The sequence below is a fragment of the Equus asinus genome, chromosome 8, assembly GCF_041296235.1.
Source record: "Equus asinus isolate D_3611 breed Donkey chromosome 8, EquAss-T2T_v2, whole genome shotgun sequence".
Taxonomy (NCBI): Eukaryota; Metazoa; Chordata; class Mammalia; order Perissodactyla; family Equidae; genus Equus; species Equus asinus.
This window is the reverse complement of record NC_091797.1, coordinates 84,308,032-84,327,822: the sequence shown is the minus strand read 5'-3', so window position 1 is coordinate 84,327,822 and position 19,791 is coordinate 84,308,032. Positions and strand designations below refer to the sequence as shown.

General features: G+C 45.5%; 1 protein-coding gene across 1 annotated transcript in view; it reads right to left on the bottom strand.

Annotated features, from left to right (window-relative positions):
* Positions 1–14,858, bottom strand: part of CCDC60 (coiled-coil domain containing 60) — a 157,538-nt gene extending 142,680 nt beyond the window's left edge. Inside the window, exon 1 of the mRNA XM_044775780.2 lies at positions 14,304–14,858. Within this exon, the coding sequence (XP_044631715.1) occupies positions 14,304–14,393 (90 nt within the window). The 5' untranslated portion in view covers positions 14,394–14,858. The remainder of the gene's footprint in view (positions 1–14,303) is intronic.
* Between the last annotated feature and the right edge of the window lie 4,933 nt (positions 14,859–19,791).

Here is a 19,791-nt window from a genome sequence, read left to right as displayed (position 1 = left end):
TGTGCCATTTCTGCCTTGAACCCGCGGCGCCTCTGCAGCATCGACTCTTTTTTTTTTTTTTTTTTTAAATTCATTTGGGGCCAATAATATGCTTTGTTGAGAACCAGGCTTTGTAAAATGAAGAAATTAGCTACAATGACATTGCATGGTCTACATTAATGAGTTGTAACTTGATATCAAGTTCATTATCAAAACAAATTCCCCATTTGCCTGAAGCCCTATGCTCTGTGTTTAGCTGAAAGAAAGCCTCCCCTTTCTTTGTTAAAGCAGAAAAGCAGACGTTCAGAAAATGGCAATTTATGCTGAAAACCCCCGACACACCCTTAACGGAAACTGGGTAAATTGTCGTCCTGTCCTTCACAGCTGGAGACACCCTCATGCTCTTCGGCTTTTGGTTTAAAACATTACCTGGGCTGCTCTGTTATCAATCTTATCTAACGATCTATTTACCTAAAGTAGGCAATTACAGAACGGGCTCCCATTACAATCCAGGGCAGAAGAAAGACCATTAATGGAGCAAGGACTCTGCGGGATTGGGTGCCTTAGCGATTGGTCTGAAAGGCCACCTTCCCTTGGTGTCCTGGGGACCAGGCTGTCTAGGTTTTTCTGTTTCTCTTTTTAAGTAGATGAAATTGTTACAAGAATGAAAGAAGCTAAAAGGAAGCATAGGAAGGGCTGACAAATATGGTTAGGTGTCAGGATACAAAGGGGAGGGGGTGGGGAGAGAGAGGAAGGAAGAGGAGGAAGAGAGAAGGAGGGGAGGGAGGGGGAGAGAGGAGAGAGAAGAGGGAAGAGAGAGGGAGGGAGCAGACAGAGATAGGGAGGGAAGACAGAGAGAGAGCTTTCAAGCACAACTTGTGAACCTGCAGTGAAATAAAAACTCCTTTCTGGGGAGTCACATTTTTGATTTTCCCTGAATCAGGGCTGACTGCTTAGGGGGCATCTGACCTCTGGCCAACATCCCTGCCCCTCCATTAAGGCCTGGACCTTGGATTACATTCAGGTCCTTTAGGTGCCAGAAGTGGCTATCTTCCTTTCACAGGCGGACAAGGAGCAATGGAGTTCAGTTTCCTTTCAAGTCAATTTGCAGTAGGATCCTGTTCAATCATCAGAAAGGAAGAAAAGCGACACTATGGTTTGTGAGTAACCGGAGACGGCTGCATTTGATGTGACTTCTGTGTTCGGTGTGACATCCTCCCCCAGAATGCTCCCGTAACTTCTGATGAGCTCTGAAAGGCTTCGGCCCCAGGAGGATGCAGGCTGAAGGAACGCGGTCTGGAACTGAATTTGGAGGCTTGAGAATGAAGCCAAGCGTCCGTCCCAGCTAATAGCAGCAGCTCTGGGCATTGTGCAGAAGGGAAAAAACCCATCCTTGGGACCATGCTGGCCTGGTTTTGAGTCTTGGTTTCTCCATCACACAAGTCACCTTTTGTTTCTGAGCCTCAGTTTTCTTATCTGCAAAATGGAGGTGATAGCACCTTCCTCACAGGGTCATTGTAAGGCCTCAGGATAATGTTCGTGAATCACCTGGAGCATCATGAACCCTCAGTAAATGGTAGGAAAATAGCATAACAAGATAGACCAACAGGTACGATAGTGTAGACTGAGGAGCCAAGATACCGCTGGCATCAGACTCCAGATGGAAGTGAGAAAGACTACCTTGAAGGAGTCTTCGAGGCAGCTGTAGGAGAACGGGTCCCTCGATTCTTATCCACTCTGAGAATATAGACACAGAGACTGGGCAGGGAGAGAGGGATTTGTGACTGGTTTCTTCGACAACGGCTGCTAGGATGCTTTGAGTCCTGACCCCAAAGGGAGGAGCACACTTCCTCCTTCACTCCACACCGGCTGACAGAGAGGCCTCCATGGGACTGTTGAAGAGCTTCAAATGTGACCCCTGAAGATGGGGCTCTGGCGGGTTGGTCTCTGACACCCTCCTGGAAAATCCAGAGCACAGAGGCAGGCTGGGGACTGCTCCTGGGGCGGGGTGGAGAGATGGAGAGTGGTGGAGCTGGGTTGGAAAGTGGTGCCGTCTTCAGTGGAGTGTCAAAGGTGTGTGAAATCTGGGGACTGGAGGTGACACCCAAAGCAAGAATGTCAGCCTGGGATTCAGCCCTCAATAGCTCCCACCAGAGGCCTGGGAGACCCCAATGAAGAGAGTCTGGGCAGGGTGGACTGCTGGTAAACCAGAATCTGAGAGGCATACATAGCAGATAGACAATATGTAAAGAGCTGGAATTGATCAGTAGAGAACTTTCAAAGAGTCAACAAAAGTGCCTACAGGAGAAGGAGCCAGCTTTGGACATCAGGGAGAACAGCGACATCTTATCACAGTACCAGTAAGAACTCTCCTGTGGCCCCTATTTTCCCTTCCAACCAATGCAGTTGGCAACCTAAGGAGGGGGGCGATCTCCATGAGGAAAGAAACGGGCACGCCCCACACTTCCCCTTGGTGGCACCTGAAGCCATCTTTAACAGGCAGGAGGAGGAGTGTACTCTTCTCCTTGAGGGAAGGTTGAAGTGTTGCTTAATATATTAATATCTTGAATCAATGCTTTTAATTTCTGGATCATGACCGTGTCTTGTGAGTTAAAGGGACTGCGAGACTGGCTACTACCCAAGGGCGAGTAGAAAAGGCACTGGATACATTGTTTTTATGCCCAGGTTGAAGAAAGCCTTCCCCCACTGAAAATATTTGAAGGGAGCAGTGAGAGAAGGAAAACTTGTGTTTTCATTAGATCCCAGGCTTCACTCAGTGAACAGGTTACTTCCGTGATTACTGACATTACAAAAGGTAGGACAGAGGCTTCGTGAGGTTTTTGGCAGCGGGCTGGAGAGTCCTGTGGAATGTGTGCCAGTTGCTGACTTCAGGGACCCCTAGGGTGAGTGGAGTATCCTTGAAACACTCCCTGGACCTTGGTCTTGATGGGTGCGGACAAGCCAGAAGTGAATAGCCTGTGGGATGCAGTCAATATTTTCTCTAACCCCCAAAGCCCCTCCAAGTAGTTGGTTTTTCTTCTTTATGCTCTCCTTTGGAGAGTGGGGACATATTTTCCATCAATCCACCCACTCCCAGAAAAGCCAGGCTTCCTTTGTTAAGTAATACATAATGGTTAAAAATGAGAAGTCTGCAGGCTGACCCAACTCGGGTTCGAATGCCAGATGGTCCACTACCTAGCCGTCAGACTCTGATCAAGTTATTTAACCTCTCTTAGCCTCAGTTTCCTCACCTGCAAAATGGGGTTAACAGTGCCTACCTCTTGGCATTGAAGAGTGGATGGAAGTGGATAATTCACATAGGGCTTTGGCATGGCACACAGTAAGTACTCAACCCATAGTATCAGTGATTTCTATTATCATCATCATGACTACACAATGTGCCATTTATTTAATGTTAAAACATTGACCTCTTTTTAAATCTCATGGAGGATACAAAAGCTTGCTTCATTTTTCTATCCTCGGACAACCTTGGGAGAATGATGATTCACGAGGAGAAGGATTTTTTTCTCAATACTATACTATCTATCTTTGACCAAAAAACCCTGATATTGGCATTACACACTACAGAACACGGGGGTGGTTGCGATGTACATAGAGCACCAAAAGGTGGAATAATGCTAATAACAAATCAACCTCAGTTATTATTCTGGACCCAGTCTTTACGGACATTATCTTGAATCTTCACAAGATTCAGTTACAGGTGAGAAAATTCAGCGTCAGAGAGGTGAAGCAGACAGCCTAAGATCGCAGAGAAGGCAGCAGAACGAGGACTCAAACTCTGGAATGGATCCGTGGCCCGGGAGCTAAGTCAACTAGCCCTGACATGAGTTTGTCTGGTCCGCCAAGGTAACTCAAGAATTACTCTTTATTGAGACAATGTATATCTCAAGCTCCAGAGCTGCAGAAATACAGGACAAGGAGGGTTATTTATTGGTTTGAGGCAGGCAGGGAAAAGGTGAAGAGGTTCCTTAAAGAGTCGTCCATGCTGCCTGCTCTAGCTCCCATGGACCCTGCAGAATGTTCCCTCACTCCCAGCATTTTTCCATCCCCTCTAAGGATGCCAGATTCATGTTCTCTCAAATTTCTTGGTACCTGTCAACAAGCTTTGCTTCCTGAGTTTTGAAAAGCCTCTTTTAAAATGTCTAAAAATATCAAAGAAGCAGTTTGATTAGTAAAGGATAGGATCAGCTAATAAGCAATAGCAACACAGGCGAGAGTCATGTGCTAATTGCCTTTTGGGCATTTTTTTCAAGGGCTCTTGGAAATGCAACATTTCAGTCGTGTTACCCTTTTGGCTGCCGTTTCCTGAATGCATAAAAAATGATCAGCGTGAGAGTCATCATCTCCGGAAATGTCAGTATTTAAATGCTTTAATGCTTGATATTTGGGAGCCAATGGCTTTGATTTCTAAGTGCAAAGATGAAGAGATAGCATTTAATAAGCACTTACTATGTGCCAGGGGCTTTTCTTAGCCTTGCCTCATTGATCCTCTCAACAACTCTACAAGACAGGGAGTGTTATTATTTTTATATGCGAGATAAAGAAACTGAGGCACAGAGTGTAACTTGTCCAAAGTCACACACATAGCAAGTATTAGGATGGTATCCATATTTATGGAGCACCCAGCATGTGCGGGGGATACATCTGTGAACAAAACATCTGTGGCTCTTGTCCAAATGGAATTTATAGTTACCTGAGGGATGCTTTGCCTCGCTCAGCACGTGGAGCTATCCTTGGTCCTGAGAATAGAGACTAGAGAGAATATTGCATGTCTACCCAGTGCCAGGCACGGTGCTAGGCTCTGGGGATAGAATCGTGAACAAGGCATGGTCTGTTCTCCAAGGAGCTCCAAGTCTAGTGGTGGGATCAGACAAATAAACAGGCAATTATGATGCAGGGTATTTTTTTTGTAAAAAATAAAAAATTCAGTAGGTCAGAGCTTGGATTTAGAGGGAATCTATTTAACTAGATATTTACCCAAATTATTCAACCCAATTAAGTTGTTTACAATTCTCAACATCTCAGCCACACAAAACCCAGAACACTTCGTTCCCCATTAGCTGGACCTGTCTTCCTCTCTGTTTTATCTAGCAGATCTTGTCAGTATATTGACCCAGAATCAAAATATGCCTTTCTTAAAAATGTGACTCTAATTAGAAATGGCTTATAAATCTTCATTAAAATGAGCATTGTTTAGAAAGATGAGTCTAAGCCACATACAGTTTCCCCCACCCCATTCTTTGCTGTGTTTCTCTTCTGGAAAAGCTCGCTAGCACATTTAGCAAGAGCTCAAGAAAATGCAAATGTCCTTGTCTGTGGTCATGGGCACAGTCATATTCTTGTTTGCATTGCCTACAGTTAAAACTGGCACTTTCCTTTTTCTGACAGAGACTTTTGAAAATACTCTTTAAAGATCGTACCAACAGATGCCCCTTTTGGAGAGGTATCGTCTACTGCCCTTTCCTACTGCAGTTAACCGCTGATCTTAAGAGCACAGGATCTCTCTGGTTAGTTAGTCCTGGATTCAGGTCCCAACTCCACAGCCTGCTTATCTGGGTCTCTCTGGGCAAGTTACAAAAACTTTCCAAGCCTCAGCCTTCTTTTCTCTGCAAACACAGGTAAAGATAGCACCTGCCCCATGGGATTCAGGAGTTAATTTTAATAATATATGCAAGGCACCTGATGCAGAATAGATGCTCAATAAGTGGGAGCCATTATTTGCTCTCTAGAGTCGCATGGTAAGGAGAGAGCCCAAAATTGCCAGGTTAGATTTCCTGGTTCTGCAGATGAACATGAAGAAATCAGAGAGGTTAAGTGATTTGTTCAAAGTCATACAGCTAGGTAGTGAGAGAGCTGGGATTAGAACTCAGCCTCCTCATTGTAGGCGAGGGCCATGTCTACCCCACCACTGTTCAGAGCTCTGGAAACATCTTGCCATGGAAAACTAGGCAAAGAGAAGTGACAGAGAGAGAGAGAGAGAGTGAGAGAAGAGAATGTTCTAGAAAGAGGAAGAAGGTGGAAGGCATGGCATATCCAAAAACAAGTTTGGCTTATGAGTAGGGACCAAGTAATTAGAGATGAGGCTAGAAAAGTTGGAAGGGACCAGAGCCTTTAAAACCTGATTAAAGATATTAGTCTTCATTTTGAGGGCAATGGAGGGCCATTTAATTGTTCTAACCAGGAGAATGACAATATCCTATTTGCATTGAAAGAAAATGGATTGGAAGAAGGTCAGATTGAAGGTGAAGAGGGCAGTTAGGGGACGGTGGAATTGTCCAGGCTAGAGACCATGGTACCCTGGATCAGGCAGTGACCTTGGGGAAGGAGGCAGTGTCCACAGCACACCTGCCCCGAGGCAGTTGACTGGACATAAGGGATGAGGGAGAGGGAGAGATCAAAGACAAAGCTTGGGTTTCTGCCTGAACAACTGGGGACACGATGGCATCATTTGTTTAAATGGGGAATGTTTCACCATCAGATAAGCACTCAACTGGGGAAAAGTATTCAGGACTCTAGCAGTCCTCTACTGCCATGGTTCTCAACTGGGGATGATTTTGACCCCTAAGGGACATTTGGCAATCTCTGAACACATTTTTGGTTGTCACCACTGGCAGTACTATAGCATCTAATGGATAGAGACCAGAGATGCCGCTCAACATCCTACGATGCACAGAACAGCCTATCAGCCCCAAATGTCAATAGTACCAAGGTTGAGAAACCCTACTCTGCTGCAATTCAAAGCCTTGAAAGAAGTAACACATTAGAGCTTTCCGGTTATTGAAAGCTTCAGTGGGAATTCATGAAGTAGAGTCCTCCCTAATTTGACAACCCCTGGAATGGGAACTTGAGTAACGTCATGAACAGTTAGGGAGAATATGGAAAGATTTATCTCCTGGAGCTCTGTAGGAGGGCATTTTGTTGAACAAGGTACAAAGAAAGAACTTGTTCCTTGGGGGAGAGTGGTGATACATCACCCCACCCAATGTATTAGAAAATAAGTTCTGGCTTTGGTTCAGTATCCCATTGGTATGAGACAAATCTACATCCAGCCAACATTGAGGATTCAGATCAGATGGCTTCACTGCACATTTCTTCTCATGGTAAAGCTTGTTTCTATCTCCTTATATATATTTTATATATTTTTTGCCTTTCTTTTCTCTCTGTTTTTTTTTTTGCTGAGGAAGATTTGCCCTGAGCTAACATCTGTGCCAGTCTTCCTCTGTTTTGTATGTGGGTCACCACCACAGCATGGCTGATGAGTGGTGTAGGTCCCTACCCAGGATCTGAACCGGGGAACCCAGGCCACTGAAACAGAGTGCGCTGGACTTAACCACTAGGCCATTGGGCCAGCCCCTTTTTTCCCTTTCTTTTTGGTACTTCTTGTCATCTTGATTCAAGGTTATTTAGGAATTTTCTCTCCAACAGGATTGTGGGTTCCTTGAGAGAAGGTCCCTGACCTGATGCAGCTTAGTGTCCTGAAAACATCTGTCATGGTAGGTGTTAAACTTACATCTCAGAAGGTGACCCTGACTGTGTATCAGGCTACAATGGGGCATTGTTCTCTGTCCTTTCTGCGCCTGAGTTACAGCTCACCATGGACCCCTCAAAGCCCCTGATAATGCTGACTCCATCCCAGAAACTATCCCAGCTGTGTAATCTTCCCACTTTGTGAAATCCAGAAAACCCCGAGGCGCTTCCAGGCTGGCTTGCAAACTGATCGCCAGACGAGGCTAATTTTCGAGTTATTAAATAAAACTACCAATTGCATAAATTCCAATTTAGACTGAAATACATTAGATCAAAATTGAGCCCCGCAAGAAATTTTCTCATCAGAGTTTGAAAACAGGAATTTAGAAGGGAAAAATGCCACCGTCTCATGATAGAAGGTATCCCATTACCGGTGATTATGATTTTGAATTTAGCTGTCAAAAAGATCTCCGAGCAAAATATGTTGGTTTGTTCAGTCCAAGAAAGGTTTAATTGGCTTCTGTCAGATTTCATGTAAATGCTACTTGCCACTGAACCCCACGTGGATTCTGCAGCTTTTGGATTTAACAGCTGACGGCTGAGTCTTTGGAGGCTGTGGGCATGCTGAAAAAGGGGGTCTGGAGTAGGTCTCTTTTCATAGTTGTGCAAAGGTTTGTCTGACCAGAATTTCTTCAAGCCCCTCCAAAGGGTGGAAACAGATGAGGCCGTGATAAAGATGGCACACATTCCACCGTCTCAGCTCCCTCTTCATGTTATTTCCTGTAAGTATATTTTCCATAGTTTCCAGAAGGGTGTCCCATGTGATTGTCTTTTTCACTTTTGTATCCCCAACACCTAGAATCATGCTTGGCACATCCTCGGAGCTCAGTAAATATTAGTTGAATGAATGAATGTTCCCATGGGCAGCTCCATTCTTCCCTGGCTCCCCCAGCCCTCTGATGGATACTGCGTTGTTTTTAAAAGTACAATGGGGCCAAGTGACCTTGAGATTTCTCAGCAGTTGCCGTGGAGGGTGGGGGAAGTGTCTTTTTTTTTAGGTTACTCTCTGTGGGTGTGTGAGTTTTTGAGAAATCATCTGTGCCAGTCACTGCTGATTAGTCAATTCAACACCCAACTCCAATACCTTCACCTCTCCCTTGCCCTTTCTTTCCACACTTGTGTTAGATATATACTTTCTCAGCTATTCTTGCAGTTAGAAAAGGCAGGTGACACTGTTGTGGCAAATGAGACATAAGAGAAAATATGCTGGGAAGGTTCCTGGAAAGCCTTTGTTTGCCTCATAAAAGAGACAAATGTAGGTCTTATTCTCCACTTTTTCCTCTTTCTGCTGGAATGTGAATGTGATGCCTGGAGCTGGGGCAGCCATTCTGTGGTCACAAGGGAAAAGGACCTGCCAGTCCTAACACTGGTGAGCTCTTGAACCAATGCAAGCAGGCATCCATCTCCAGATTTCTTATGTTAGAAAAATAAATTTGTATTTGTTTATGTCACTGCTGTTCAGTTTTTCTCTTACTCGCAGCCAAAAGTGATCCTAATTGACACACAAGGTTTTCCTTTTTTCTCACTTCCTTCCTGTTCTCCATGGGATCCAAACATGAACAATGGGACTGAACTGAGAGTGAAAACTAAGGGTCTCGAATCATGCTCAGGGGCACCCTGTTTTCTACAACTAAGGTTTTTAACTGGGTCAAGCATTTCTGCCATTTCTCTCTCCTACAAGGCACCTCATCCTTCATGCAAATATACTCTCACATCAGTTCTAAAAAATATCCCTAGACCCACCTCTTCCCTTCTACTATTAAGCTGGGGCTTGGCCTCACTAATGATGGACCCTACTCTGTGACTTTAGAGTCAACACTTAGCTTCCCCAGACTTCATATCTGGGCTGACCACATCTTCAAAATAGTGATGGTGGCGCTCATGTCCAGTCAGAGAAGAGAAAGGAGCACGAGGAGTAATAATAACCACTGTCATCACTTATTGCGGGTTAACTGGGTACCGAGATTGTGCTCAGTATTTCATATGCACAATTTTATTTAATTCTTCCAAAACATCTATGCAGTAGACCCTATTATTATTCAACCCATTTCACAGAACGTCATATTAGAGAGTGTCAGAGAAAGGATTTGAGCCCGCTTTGTCTGACCTCAAGGCAGAGACTCCTACCCAGTCACTAAGCTTATAGCATATCAACTAGACTCTTTGATGTGTTTCTTCTATTGCCCCTTCCCCCGCCCTCGCCTCCCCATGCTGAGCAGCTGCCTCTTTGCAGATGAGACAAAGAGCTTGCTCCTTTTCGTCCAGCATAAAGAGAGTGCCTATCACTCTTCCTGTGTCAGAAGGTAATGAACACGCGCTTCCCCCCATGCAGCCTGATTTACGGTGGAGGGGAGCCCACCATCACATGCGCCTGCAATTAGACCCAGCAAGATTCACCAAGGCAAGCAGTACAGTCCAGAGCGCCAGAGCATAAAGGAAAAAACAAAAACAGAACAACAACTCGAATTCTGCAATTGTCTCATGCGGTAGCAATGGAGCCAGAAGAATCTCTTGGAGAGAGAAAAGCACTCATTGCTTTTTCCCTGGCCTAAGTCACAGAGGGATGAAAAATGAAGGTGTGGCTGTCTGGAATTCCTCAGAAGTGAATCGCAAGTGGTCGTTAGGTCTTTTATTTTATTCTTTTTCAAGGTAATCAGTGATTCAGTGCAGGGGGCATGGTCTTGGTGATTAGAGGCCAGAGAAATAGCCCAGCAAGGAGCTCACTTCGAACAAAAACCAGTGACTCACCACTTGGGTCTTCAGGCCACAATTTCTCCTGTCTGGACAAGGAGGAAAATCATTTCATGTTTGCGGTGGAAATGTATTGTGCTGGGAATCAAGGCTTCTCTCGTTGGAGGGAACATTTCTAAAATATGTTGGTTCTCCTTTTTTGATTCCAGGCAGCCCGACTGGGTGTACAATGGGCTGAACTTCTGAAACTATCTCTGAGCATCCCCATTCCATCCACAGGGGTGGCGGCTGGGAGTGGAGATGCTCAGGCCAAGGTCTTCACCACACCTGGATTCTGCCTGGTTTGCCCCCTTCTCTCTGCACTTGCAAACTCACGTCTCGGCAGAGAACTAGATCCTGAGACTCTTCAAGCTCCAATCTACCCAGGTGCAAAAGCAGGTTAGTAACAACACCTCCATCACAGAGTCAATAAAAGGATTAAACAACACTGTGATAACGGCTAACGTTTCCTAGTGTTTACTCTGTGCTAGGCTCTATTCTGAGAGCTTTACCCATCTTAACTCATCTAATACCCACAACAACCCTATGAGAGAGGAACATTTTTAGCTGTATTCCAGCCATTCTAAGATGTACATTTTCACATCTCTGAAACTGGGGCATATCTCATCATGGAAACAGGTCATAGTTTAATCAGTAGCATTTTCTTTCTTAGTGGAAAAAAATTATGACGCATATTGAAACGGAAGGCTTCTTAGACAAAATATGGTGTGCCCGTTTCACAGATGAGGAAACTGAGGCACAGAGAGGAACTGATTTGCTTGAGGCCTCACACCCAGTTAAGTGGCAGAATTGGGATTCGAACCCACATAGTTTACTGAAGAATCCGCTCTTTTAATCACTAAGCCAGAATATGAGCGGAACACCCAGTATGATTCCCAGCTCTCAGGATCTGCTCCAATTAGGGACGCTTCCTCTCTCTCTCTGGGTTTTTAATGACAGCGAGGTAGAAACTTCAGGCACCCAGAGACAGAGCTTGTATAAACGATTGCATAGCTCTACAGTTTTTGCCAAACGCCATTTCTACATTTCCATTCTAGAACACGGAGGAGAGTGCACTAAGTACCCTTCTTCTTTTAGCCTTTTCCAACAAAGAAAATGAGGGTGCATGGTATCTATACATGCTCTGCTCCCTCCCTCCCCCGTGGCTAATCCCATGATGCTTCTCTTTTGCTTTCTCCGGAAATAAAGGGAAAAAGAACTCCCTAAACAGATTAGGGAGCCCGACATAGGGCGAGCTAGAAAGTTTCTTCAACAAAAGATGTTCAAGCAGAGGATTTGCATGTATTATTCATATTCCTTCTGTTGAAAAAAACGACAGGAAGATGTTGTACCAGGCAGGGTGCCATTGTAACATTAGTTATAATATAGCAACTTCCATCCCTGTGAGAAGGAGAACGACTGGGTTCAGAGGGCTTCAGGACACATTCGGGGCTTTCCCCGGGGGTCGCCCATTACCCCAGCGCACAGTGGACTCAGGGTAAGTGGTATTGCCTTGGAGCCCAGCGCCGCCTCACCTTCCTCCTCTGGGAAGCCAGATTTTCCCTCAGATCACTTCCCACTGGACACTTACCTGGCTGTCTGGTATTTATTATTCTCTTTTTATGCATCATTCCCCCCTCCCCAAAACAAACCTGAAAATGATCTGAAGCTAGAGATTGTGCCTCAAGCCTTCTTTTAGTATCCCCCGCGTCACGTGTTAACCACTGTCACTGCTTGATTAGCATGGCGAGGCAGACAGGGCTTGACCTCCGGAGCCAGACAGATACGAGTTCAAATCCCTGCTCTGTTCCTTGCCAGCTGAGTGTCCTTGGGGAAGGGACCTCTCCTTGCTGAACCTCAGTGTTGCCGTCTATCTCAAGAGGAGGTGACATTTCACACCTTGAGGTGTTGTAAACAGTTCTGAAATATCACCTGTAAAGACTTCAGCCCAGAACCCAGTAATTGATACCTCCCAGTTATCATCGTTACTATCATCACTGCGATTATTATTGGTTTAATTTACACCACAAGTTGATATTAATCCCTGCATCTTTTCTTGTGGCTTGTCACTTTCTGATTAGCCTGGTTTCGGTTGATCACCGCTTTACGGTAGCTCTAAAAAGTTGAAATTTCTAAAGGCACAATCCTTCAGGTGTGAACCAGGGACACCCTGAGGTTTTCATGATTTCCTGGAAAGTGGGGTGAGGGCAGCAGGATCCCAATGAGTCTTTTGTGCCTGGGGTCTTAGTTCCCTGGAAGCCTTCTTTCCTTCTCTTGACTTCCCTGGAAGCCACCTTCCCATCATCCCAACCTCTGTATCTTCCTCTACTTTCTTCCTTTCTATCCCAGGATGGAAAACTCTGTTGCGTTTACTTGGGTACATGGCTTCTTTCCTCCCCAAATCTGACACACAGACAAGGACACACACACACACGAGTCTGAATTAGCTGTCGCTTCTCTGTGTTCCCACAACACCCGATGATACTTCCCCAGCACATTCATCACCCTGCATTGTAATGATCTATTTCTTACCTCCTTCCCTCCCGATCCAAAACATACATGCTATAGATGGTGAAATTTTGAAAGGCAGGTCTCATTTGTTACAAGAGCAAGTGTTTAGTACATAACAGGACTTCCATAATGTGCTAAATGAATAACAATATAACTAAAATCTAGGGAGTGCTCACGTGTGTCAAGAACTATTCTAGGATCTTGGTACGAATCATTTAATGCTCTCAGCCATCCCATGAGGAGGCACTCTGGTGTGCCCATTTTACAGCTGGCAATACTGAAGCAGAGAAATTCCAGAACTTGTCCAAGGTCATAGGGCTGCCAAGAGATGGACGCAGGGTTGAAACCCAGGCTATTTGGGTCCACCACCCATGCTCTCACACTCACCTCTGCTTCCGAACAGTCGACCTCACTCCTCATCCTTCCCTCATTCCCTTCCCCCACTGCTATGCTGGCAAGTTCAATCTCAGAGGGGGCTGCTCTGGATGGAACCCACATCTGTGTAGCATTTTGAGGTGATAGGAGACACATGAAGACTGCATCTTGCAGAGTGAGCTCGCTAAGAGGGCTGAGCAACGAGGGATGCATAAAGATGTGTTAATCCTTAGAAAACAGAAGCTCACAAACACTTCGGACTACCACGGAATCGTGGGTGAGGCGTAAGCTCTCTTTTGTGCATTGACTCCCCCCTCGTCCTCCCTGGGCCAGGACTCTGAGCCATCTGTGGGCGGACCACAGTGGGCTGGTGCCGCCTCTGACCCTCTCTCCCACTCACTGCTCGCCTACCTTGGCCAATCAGTGGTGCTATAGGGGCTAGGGGCTACAATAACAAAGACACACTTAGCAATGACATAACTGGCCTACCCAGTTACGATTATTTAAGAACAGAAACACTTGACTCCAGTCATTAAATACATACCAATGATTTTTTTCTCTTTCAAATCAACAACAGTATTTCATGTTGTATATACACACTATGAAGTGTTCACACCACGCTAAACAATTTCCATATCTTTCTTCACTTAGTCCTCACACTGTTTCTGCCTAGCTGACGCTCCTGTTCTCACTCCGCAGACATGAGGAAATGAAGGCTCAGGGATGCTAAGCAACTTGTCTAACGTCAATCACTGGTGCGTAGCAAAGTCAGACTCCAAAACCAAAAGTTTGACACTCTGCTGTTTCTGTGTAAGAGAGAGACTGTGCACGTACCCTGAGCCCAGCGGATCTCTGAAAATAATTTTGGCGACAGCAAACCTACAATTCATCTTAATTTTTTTCTGATGTTCTACAGTGTCACTGCCGATTTATTCCATCATTTTGGAATTACTGGCTAATAGGGTGGCCCAGCTCACCGTTCTGGCTGGCATTTTCATTCTTTACGAGAAACTAACCACTGATAGCAACAGGGATGTGTCTCGACAATTTAATTACATCATGACTCTTCTCTTTCCCTGTTCCTTGTTGGTCTGGAAGCTAATTCCTGCTTCACCTGGTCTGGAAAACATGATTGGTTTCAGCCGAGAGAGGAGACTTACCGGTGTTAGATGGTCTGAGGCAAAAAACGGCCAGAGGCCACCCAAGTTGGAGGAACTCTGAATCTTCTTGGTGGCCGGTATCTTGGTCATCTTGGAAACCCTGCAGTCTTAGCCGGTGTTCCCAAGGGAAGGGGTTTTCCAGATTCTTCTACTTCAGCAGCCACTGGTGTGAGAGGCACCAATTTCTCCCTGTCTCCCAAGTGCCAATTACACAGACTCCAAAGAGGTCTCTGGCCCAGGAGTAATGGGAAAGCAACTCATCGGGGTTTCCCACCAACAGGATAAGGAGGTCCGGATGGGGTGGAATCAGGTAAGCCTGAAGTTATTCATTTTTCAGAAAGTTAGAAACTTTTATGAGCTTTCCCCTCTTTGGAAGAGGATATCTTCCTCATCTATAAACAAAAATAAAATACGAACTGAAAAAATAGAACTCCACGGATAAAATATGAGGGGGGCCCATGGACGGGCCCCCAGATCCTCATCCTAAGGCGATCCCAGCTTGAGGCTCAGGTTCCCCCTGAGAGGGAGCGACAGCAGCAGCTAACTGTCAGGCTGGGTCCCACTCGGTTGCCTGGCAACGAGACGCCATGGGAGGCTTCCTCATTGGCTGGGATTGGTGGGGGCGGGGTCGCGAACTCCGCGAGGTTGCTCGGATGGAGGCTGGGAGCAGGCAGCTGGCCAGGGAACCACATTCTCCAAACTCTGGTTTTTCCTCTCAGGCTTGAGGACCTCAACCATTTCCGCCTAACTACAAGACACTTCTTCCTTTCAAACTCTGCTCTGTCCTGCCGTTAACCCACTAGTCATTTCTTGTGTCTTGGGTTGGGTAGCTCAATGTGTGCCTTTTGCCCAGCAATTATCTTAACCTGAGACACTTACTTCTCTCCTTTTTCCCTCTGACGAACTCCTACTCCTCCTTCAAAGCCTAGACACACACACACACACACACACACACACACACATCTGTATGTGTGTGTGTGTGATATTTATTGACTGCTTAGAATGTGCTAGATAGGGCTCTAAGTGTTGTCCACATATTAACTCAATCCTGAATCCTCACAGAACGTCTTTAAGGAGGGTATTTTATGACCCTATTTTACAGACTAGGAAACTGACACACCGAGAGATTGAATGACGTGCTTAAGGTCACACAGAAAGTGCCTGAGGTGGGATTCAAAGCCAGACCTGTTTGATTCTAGAACCCACGCTCTTTCCCACTAAGCTGCATGACCTGGGATAAGATGCCGAACTTTGCTGAGCCTTGGTTTCCAAATGTTTAAAGTGGGGAAAATAACTACCACAGGTTGTCAAGGATTGAAACAGACAATGTATGTAAAGGCTGAGCACATGAGAAGTCCTAGTTAAGTGGCAACGATTATTATTATTTCCTGACACCCCATCCCCAGGAAGAATTAGTCTTTCTTACAGTGTAGTGTTCATTTCATGGCGGATATTACTACTAACCAATATTTATTGATCACCTGCGCTGTGCCAGGTGCTCTCCTAAGCACTTTACATACATTAATTTATTTAATCCTTCCAATAACACTATGGGGTAGAGTGCCAGCTTGTAGCAGATTTACTGCACACCTTCTGATTTGCATGCTTTATCCTTGGCATTATTTCACACTGGATCAATCTAACTCATGTTTTATCTCTAAACCTTGAGCTGCTGAGCATGATGATGTCATCATGGCCACACGATGACCTCACCTTCTCTTTAGAAGGCATCTGCTGCAAGATGACACTCCACAGAATGCAAAATGCCCAGCCACGCATCTCCGGATGCTGACATCTGGAAGTCATTATTTTCTTGCCATTGTCTGGAGCCTGAGTCTGACCTTCCCCGTCATGGGAGGTGTTGGTCCTCCTACTTCCTTTGTGGAAGCATTAAGCAATCAGCAAGTGCTTTCAGAAGGATGCAGATAAACTGCACTGTGTTCAGAGGATGCGGCTGGGGATGAAAGAAGATGAGAAAACAAGACAGAATGGGCCATGTTCAGCCCCGAGCAGAACAGACAAAGGGCTGTCTTCACATGGCTTTGAGGGACAGGCTTGGTGAAGAAGGACTCAACCTGTTCTGTATGAGCCCAAAGAATAGGAGGAGAGTTTTGGCTCAAAATGATGAAATACACCAGGATATCATTTTAAAAGGCATGAGCTCTGGAGTCTGGTTTGGGCACTGAGCAGCCTCAATGATAATCTCATAGGACAAAGATGAAAACCAAATGAGTAAGCCATACGAAGTGCAATGCCTAGCACAAAAGAAGTGCTCAATATATGGTAGCTCTTATTTCTTTTGGTATTAATACCCACCTGTCAGAGCCATGTGAGAACTGGAAGTAGAAAGGGCTCAGAATCAAAAAGGTCTGTGTTCAAATCCTGGCTCTGCCATTCACTGGTAATGAGATCTTGGTCAATTCGCTTCACCTCTCCAAGCCCAATTTCATCATGTATATAAATAACGATGGTTGTGCCCACCTTATACAGTTGGGAGGACCAAGTGAAATGATGAATGTATAGAGTCTGGTACCCAGTAAGCGCTCGATGCATGCTATTTCCCTTCCTTGTTCATGAAGGGCTAGTCCCGTAGGGACGGAATGGGCTCCCCAGCACTACAGGTATTCAGCCAAATGCTATATGGCCTCTTGATGGGTGGGGGTGGCTCAAATGATCATTTGGGGTGTTAGACTAGATGACACTTAAGGCTCTTTCCAAACAGAGCTTGAGAGACAATATGGAATGTTAGTTAAGCCACTGTTTAAAACCCAAGTGTGACACTTAACAGCTGTGTGACCCAAGGTTAGTAACTTGTCCTCTCAAAGCTTTAGGGTGCTTATTCCAGAAAAGGGATAATAGTACATACATCCAAATGACATAATGTACATAAAACTTTTAACACAATACCTGCCACATAATAAATGCTGAATAAATAAATGTTAGCTAGTGTGATTTTATGAGCATATGAACCAAAATATTTTCTAGGGTGATCCGGTACTCGTTCACGTCAGCTAAAGTTAATAAGAAAAACTCCCAGGCCTCATGATGTCTCCCAATCTAGCTAGATGGAGAAAACTTACACACACACACACACACACACACACACACACTCACAAAATGAAAGAGTACACAAAAAGGAATATCACTGAGATCTCCCAAGAAGAAGATGCCAGAATAGGTTAGATATGCGAGAGGTTTATTGGGGGAAAAGCTTAAGCAAGAGCAGGCATGGAGAGTCTGTTGAAGGAGAGAGGGAAGGAAAGATTGGGTAGGAAGAGCCACACACTGAGACACAGTTCTGAGAAAGTGTCAGCCAGCCTTATTGGGAGCGCCTGAGCCAAAATTACCTGTTAGATGAATCCCCATTGGGCAGGAAAGACTTGGTTCTAGCACTCCCACCCTGCTCGGTGATTGAGTGGGAGCATCAGCGAGTGGGAGTAGGGAAGCATGCGGTGGATACAAAGATACAGCACCTGTCAGGGAACTCTGCTCCCTGCAGCATTCTCCTGATGGGACATCTGAGTGGACACCTCCATGGTCAATACAGGCCACCTGGTGTGCTGCACAGATCCTCTGAAGGATACATGTCCGAGGAGCAGCTCCTCTCATGGTTCCTGTAGGCCTTTCTTCCTGAGGGAAAACATAGAAAAGGGAGATTAGTGGGACAAACTACAGCCTCCTTCTCTGTACTTAGTCTCAGGGTTGCAGCTGGTGTTATCCTCTTCCTTCTGCACTATCCATTCTGAATTCCCCTCAATGTCCGCGCCTCCCTCTGCGGGTCCTCATGGCCTAGCTGGTGGTGTGACTAAAATCTTCTCTCCTGAGGGTTCTGAGCCCGGAAGTAGATATACTCTCCTTAATGTCCCAAGGTGGTTGTGTATGCCCATCGCCAGTTAAAGTTGCGCAAATGAGCACTAATAGGAACCCAAGCGGATCACCCTGGCTCCGCACACACTCCTCCCTGCTCCTGTGGTGTAATCCCTGATCAGGGTCAGTTAATTCTGCCAAATGGTGACTTCCTCTTCTGGCCTGCTAGTTCCTAGACACGAGGAGTCCAAAGTGCCCATGGAAACTGTCAATACAGTATTGCTAATCTTCAATACAATCCATGCAGTGTCCCAGCACAAGAGTGTCATCTTTAAGAACTAAGACTTTTAACCCCGCAGAGCCCGGAATTGCAGCAATGGGAAGGATACTTACCCTCAGTGAGTCATTGGGTGTGACAGGCAGTGTGATCACTCCTGTTTCCACTCCTTGGTTCCCGGATCCATGAATTGGTCCTATCGGACCCATAAAGGACATTCTTCTATAGGAACTGAAAGACATGAAGTAACAGGCGCTCTCTCCTCCCAATTTGCCAAAAAGAAAGTTATGTGAAGGGATTAAAGATAGAGGTATCAAGTAGAAGAAAAATTTGGGAATGTGTCGGACGCCAGCTGGGGCAGCTGAAGTGAAATCTCAAAATCTGATAAACGCTCGAATTTCGGTCAGTCACACATATGTTTGGCATTAAAAAACTTATTGGAAAAGTCATCATTTTCGGAGTATCTTTAATATACTTTTCCGTGTTGCATCTAGCACCCAGAGAATTCCTTTGGGCATTTTTACTGAAATGTCAGCACTGGATTTACAAATTATGGGGCCCAGGGCAAGAGTAAAATTTGGGGCTCCCTTGATGCCTGGTAGCTGGCAATCTATTGACGAATTGCTGCCAGGATGAAATACCACTGGATAATGTGTATTTGCACCACCTCTATGGACCCCTGCGCTTCACTGAAGAAGGATGAGTGCTTGCCACATTGCCCCTTGGGGGCTCCGTGGCCCTATATGCAATTCCTACCACATCCTCCAAACTGCACCCCAAGAAGGGGAGGGGAACTTGGGTGTTTGTAAATGAGGAGAAGAAAATGCAATGTGAACCTCTCTCTCTCCTTTCTCTCTTTACTTTGGTCCACCAGGCCTGGTAGCCGAGGAAGGAGTGTGACCTCCAGGAATATTCTTAGTGAATTTCCCCCACTGGAGGCATAGGGTATGGTCTAAGTTACCTCTATGGATGATGCTTTTTACTTTTACACACTTCATCTCCCAGCATCCTGGGCCGCGGAACAGTGTGGAATTATGGAATTGTCAATCTCATTTTACAAAGGTAGCAAATGGAGCTCTTGGATTCAGTGCTCTGTTAGCAGTAGAGGTTGTCTGAGAACCCAGATTTTATGGTTCCAAATTCAGTGATTTATTTCAGCACTCTTCACACTGTCTTGATGCTCTTTCACTTAAACGTGTGTATGTGTGTGTGTGTGTTCAGTTCAGCAGAACAACCTGGGATTATCTCTGCAAACTCTGCCAAGACACTTGGGATTTCCAGGCCACCTGGAAGACTTGAACTTCTCCAGCCTTCTGGGGAAGTCTTTGCTTTAACATCCACAAAAGACATCTCAAACCCCATCCCATGTAGGAAAACATGCCCTGAGGCATTCCCACAGGTTTC